The sequence below is a fragment of the Rhipicephalus sanguineus genome, chromosome 6 (genome assembly GCF_013339695.2).
Source record: "Rhipicephalus sanguineus isolate Rsan-2018 chromosome 6, BIME_Rsan_1.4, whole genome shotgun sequence".
NCBI lineage: Eukaryota > Metazoa > Arthropoda > Arachnida > Ixodida > Ixodidae > Rhipicephalus > Rhipicephalus sanguineus.
In genome coordinates, this window is record NC_051181.1 from 127,604,598 (window position 1) to 127,610,162 (window position 5,565).

The window sequence follows — 5,565 nt, forward strand, 5'->3', positions numbered from 1 at the left end:
ACATTACGCATAATGACTTAACAAACAACTGTGAAGCATTTAGTACGGCAAACTCGAATTTCGGAAATAGCTCGTTTACTGCACAGACTAGCAATGCCGTAATACGACGCAAAAATTTGGTGGGCGCCTGTCGGTTTGGGTCAAACAAAACCTGTGCCAAAATGTACGCCACAGGAGTACCACCAGGAACGCTCGAAAGAGCAGCAGGGCAAGAGCGTCGCGCTGGTTCAAACGTCACGTTTTCCTGTAGAACAGCAGATAGGCGTTCTCCATCAGGAAAGGCTTGGCGAGCTCTTCATCGATGTCTGCTACGGAAGTGACCGACTCGTCGTCGAACCGGTACCACTTGCCGCCCATCTGCTCCTCGGCGAAGGCGATGTAGTGACCATCCTGGGTCGAGCGCGAACCGATGTGGGCCACGACGCCGTACAACTTGTACTGGGGCCACGTGCCGGACCCGTTGGGCAAGCACATGTTGGTGCTCGGAATCTTGATGGGTTCGCGAATCTTGCGGCTCTGGCCGCTCGAGCTGTCGTACTGGAATCGCAGCAGCTGGAGCACCACCGCAGAGGGAGTCTGCGAGAGCATGGTGCGGTGAAGCCAGCTCGTGTGGGCGGCCATGTTGCAGATGGGTCCCGTCTGGAGCTCGTTCTCGTTGTCGGCGTCCCGGTTGTCCATTCGCTTGGCCTCCGTGAAGGACACGAGGAGGTCGTAGAGGCGCAGCGTGTTCCTACCGCCGTTGCTGCTCACCCGGTCGCGCAGCTCGATGGCGATGGGCAGGACGTTGTACTCCTGCGTTCGTATGCTCGTCTTGAGGCACGACGTGCACTGGTGTATGTCCGAGGTCTGGCCCGTGAAGAGGTGCACGATGGGGGAGTCGTTGGCCCGCTCGTAGGCCTGCCAGCCCTTGTAGGCCACCTCGAGGATCCTGTTCAGGCAGCGCTTGTTCAGCGTCGAGATTGATACCTGGAAGTTTTCAGCATTGTGCTCCGCCGAACCGCTGCCGTTCGCCTCTCCGGCCTTGGCCTTCGGCCGCCGGCTGTTGAGTATCTTGTGCAGGACGTTTAGCAGAGTCATCACGAACTCGGCGGCGTCCTGCTGCTCCTGGGTGTACGAGGAGCTGGACACGAGCTGCGGCATGAAGACGCGGCAGAGTCGCACAAAGTTGTCCTGCGTCGAGGGCTGCAGGTTGCGGGCGACGCACTCGACGTGCAGCTTGAGGTAGCTCCAGAGAAAGTCCTCTTCGTCGGCGGCCATGACGAGATTGCTGTTCTGCACCCAGTCCTGCATCAGTCCCGCCATCTCGGGCGTGCGGAAGAGGCACTGCAGCGACGAGATGGCGAAGCACAGGTTCTGGCCCCGGTTGACCAGGCCCGGCGGAAGGTTATCCATTGAACTGTCGGATCCCGCAGCGGCGAAGGTGATCTTGCGATGCAGCTGAGACAGCATGTCCCATCGGGCCAGCTTAGGAAACCGCGAGGCGCCGGGCCCCTGTTGCATGTCCGCCGGCACCCGCCGTCGCCGCTGAGAGCGGGCTCGAGGCCAGACGCGGGCCCATCCCTTCAGCGCCCCAGGCTCACCTGCGACGCCCTGCGCGACGGGCCCTCGCCGCTACCGTCCCGCCAGTTTGCGGGCGAGAACTTTTTCCTCTTCGTTCTGGCTTTCCAACTGTGCGGTAAATAGGCCCCTACGGGGATGAAGTTCCGTGCTGGTTGGCCCTTCACGATGGCACATGTCCACAGCACCACTAGAGTGCTGTAGTGGACATGGGCCATCGTGGGTGCCGATCAGGAGAAGCCAAAGAGGACGACCCACTAGAAGGCACTGGAGAGCGCAGCCCATTACTCAGTTCCAAGGCTTCGCTACATTACCCTTATGTGGGGAGCCTTAGTCGAGGGCCCCACGGGCCTTAGCCGCCCGTTCAATCTGGCCGATCGGCGCTAGCTGGTCGGCCAGGTCCTAGCGGGACAGTCGCGCCTCCGACTGCGCCGACGCTAACTTTGAAATTAATTGCAGCGGGCAGCGGGGGCTGGAAGACAAAAATAACTATCCCAAAGACGACGACAAAAAAAAAAGCAGCACGAATTAACGAATTCAATAATATCACTCATATTCCTTTATTACTACCACTCGGTTCGTCGTCCACCTTCCATGATGGGTTCTTGCCATTTATAAAAAGAAAATTAAACCTTTATTTCAGCTAGCAGAAGACATGCCGTCTTATTCTATCTCAATTAGATGTTATTCTAATTATTAAAAAAAAAGAGAAAAAAAGAATAGAAGGCCGCAGCAAGCGTATAAGCCATATTTGGGGAAGAATTCCAATCCAAACCAAATCGGACGTTCAAAAGCCAACATCATCTCATGACAAGAGGACAATACGACTCATGTATAGTGCGAGTGCGCCGAGAAAAAAAAGAAAAGTAAAGAAGGACACCGACACTGTCGGCGGGATCTCGAGCAACTTAGATAATAAAAGCAAAGGAAAAAAAGCCTTTAGTCTACCGCGATGCACCTGACGACAAGGTGTACGGATTGAGCCGAGAGGCATCATCTCGGTCTGAGTTACTAGATTTTCGTGAGGCAGGCGCAAGCAGGCCAAAAAGGGGGAGGTAGGCTCACTTGCCAACTCAGCGAGCACCTCATCACGTCTTTCCGAAAAGAGCCTCACGATCGCTAGGTGGCGCCAAGCACGTACAAACGCACACGCGAGAGAATCTAAGGAACCGAAGGGCGAGGGGAAAACCAACTATATATATATATATATATATATATATATATATATATATATATATATATATATATAATATATATATATATATATATATATATATATATATATATATATATATATATATATATATATATATCCACGTAGGTAGCGTTCCACCGTCGTCACCGCAACGGGAACGAAAGCAGACGACGACGACGGCAACCGGTGAGCAGACGACATACGCGGTGGCCTTTGCAGTTCGAGCACAGACATACAAGGCAACAAGAGCTGAAAAACAAAACGAAACAAAAAGAAATAACAGGTCCTTTCCGCGGCCGCACCCAATCACGTCCGCGCATCAAAGCAATTTCTCGGTCGTTTCATCGCGTAAGCGACCTTCCCCCTTTCGCGGCCAGCGCGCGGGGCCTCGAAGTGCTTCCTGGGATGTCATGAAACTTTAATGGCTCAACGCGGACCTTCGTTGCTGCTGCCGTTGTGCTTCTCAGTCGCCGCCGTTGCGGCTTTTCGGACTCGGAGACCTTTTGTGAAAGCGCTCGACCCTTGATATGGAAGGGCAGGACTCTGGGTGTTACAATGAAGATGTTTCACTCTCTCACTCTCTCTCTCTCTATCTATCTAGACCTTTCTGACGCAAGGATATAGGACCCCGTGCGGCTGTTCGCCAACGTCGTGGTAGCGGAACGAATCGAAAAAAAAAAAAGGTCCTCGTCACCTAGAGAGGTCAGGTCGCAACTTTTCTATTGCTGCACCTGAGGCCTATTGTGCGGAACTACACTATTCTCTTCTGTGTTGACCTTACTGGTGAACATTAGGAAGCTGTGGTGATGGCGTAAAATGATAGGATTAACACTAAAAGAAGGGATGACAGCAGCATTGGTCAGGGAACAAACAGGGGTCGCAGATATCCCAGTTGCCATCAATCGAAAGAAATGGACCTGCAGGGGCTGGCCACGCACCGCGTAGAACAGACAGCCGGTGGACTGCAAAAGAAACAGAATGGGTACCAAGGGATGGGCAACGCTATCGAGGAAGGCAGAGAGTCATCTGGAGGGACGAAATTAAGAAGTTCGCAGGGATAAAACGGAATCAGCTCAACTGCAGGACCTTCGTCCTGCAGTGGATTAAAACAAGCTGAGAATGATGCTGACGACGATGATTACGCAGATGGACCTCAAAATGTCGTTCATCTGTTCCAGTCTGCTCATGTGTTAAAGGAGTCATGCATCACCTTTCCCAGTAATCATCGAATGACCTATTGTAGTTTATTGCCTCACGAATTGATTACCGCAAAATTTTCTCGAACCCGTCAAGAACGAGTGAAGTGACAGGGGTTTGTCGCATTCTTTCAGCGATGTTTCTCTTCTCTCGTCCTGACGAGCGCACTGGAAGCTATACAGGGAGGGGTGGCACGGGGGAAAGAAGTTACATCAGCGCGCGTCATGACCTTGAGCGCGGCTGATCAAGCGCGATCGCTCTGTCCCGTTGTGATTCTTGTGCGCGATCATAGCTCCCTCTGTAATATTAGCAGACTATGGAGCACTGCGCCAACAGATGGCCGCACCCCGTGGCAAGAAGCGCATCTGTTCCAAACGCCGCTCTTGATTTATGTCTGCTATTGGCCAATAGCATGCTATCTGCTGTTCGACGTCGAACAGTAGGAACTGGCAGCTCCGAAGAGAGTGAGCGAGTTAAGCCTAGAGAGTTGAGCCTAGATATGTAGCCCCACGAGCATAGAGGGAGGCAGTTAAGTCCGGGAAGCTGGGTCTAGAAAAGCCACGTTTAGGCTCTCTCTCGTTATATATATATATTTTTTTCTCTCTTTCTTCCCCTCTCTTTCTTTCCATATCTGTATATTTCTTCCTTTCTCTCTCTTTCTCTGTGTATCTCACTTTCACTATTTCTCGTTCTTTTTCTTTATATCTTTTCTTTCTCTTTCTCTCGCCCACAGCAACGCAATCACATATCCCATAAATGCTTACTCTTCTAGTGTGCCTGGATAGCCGGGGGTTACGACGCTCACCTTCGCACCGTGGGCACCCGGGTTCGAATCCCGCCTCGCTGAGAAATATTATTTTGTTTTATTTATTTATTCTCCTCTCCCTCCTTCAACGCGTTGCTAGGTGACGCATGTTGACGTCACCTCACGGCGAGATTTTCTGCACACACCGAACGGCCCACGCTGCGAATTAAACACCTTCGCTGTTAAAAGCATTCGCCAGATGACAAGAACAGCAAGTCTAGACACGAGAAATTACCCTCTCGCCTCTTGCAGCCGTCAAATTGCGCACCTCTACAGCCACCGCCGACGACGATATTGCCGTGGCTTAATATCAACCACATCTACCAACGACATCTTTTTGTCGCAAAAAATATTCTCGTGCAACTCATCGTCAATCCAAAGCACCGTCCCGTAATAGGACGAGAACCTTTGTTTTGTTTTGTTTTGTTTTTGCTTTGTTTTGTTCCGTATTCGTTCAGCGAGATTCGGACGTCCTGGCCAGTTCGGCTGAAGCGTGACATTACCGCGCACAAGACGATGAGAACACGCACACAGACATTGGAGGGGTGAGCGGAGAAAGGGCGTAGACAATGGAGTTTCGGTAAGGACAAAAAGAAAAGTTAAAAGAGAATGTGAGGGTGTGTGTGTGGCCATGCGTTTGGTTCTGGAAGACACAACAAAACAAGAACAGGAAGCCTAGTGTTAAATGGCAAGGTAACGACCCACTACGTTCCTGCATAGTTCTGTGCAGCCGTACCGGCGGTATCGATGCGTGGCTTTAGTAGCAGGAGATGTAGCTGTTCGACCTCCGTACATGCTTCAGAAAAAAAGA

General features: G+C 51.7%; 1 protein-coding gene across 1 annotated transcript; it reads right to left on the reverse strand.

Annotated features, from left to right (window-relative positions):
• Positions 1-232: 232 nt before the first annotated feature.
• On the reverse strand, positions 233-1,575 carry LOC119398038 (ubiquitin carboxyl-terminal hydrolase 2). Its single transcript, XM_037665304.2, has one exon. The coding sequence runs from the start codon at positions 1,498-1,500 to the stop codon at positions 235-237; it is 1,266 nt and encodes a 421-aa protein (XP_037521232.1). The 5' UTR covers positions 1,501-1,575; the 3' UTR covers positions 233-234.
• Between the last annotated feature and the right edge of the window lie 3,990 nt (positions 1,576-5,565).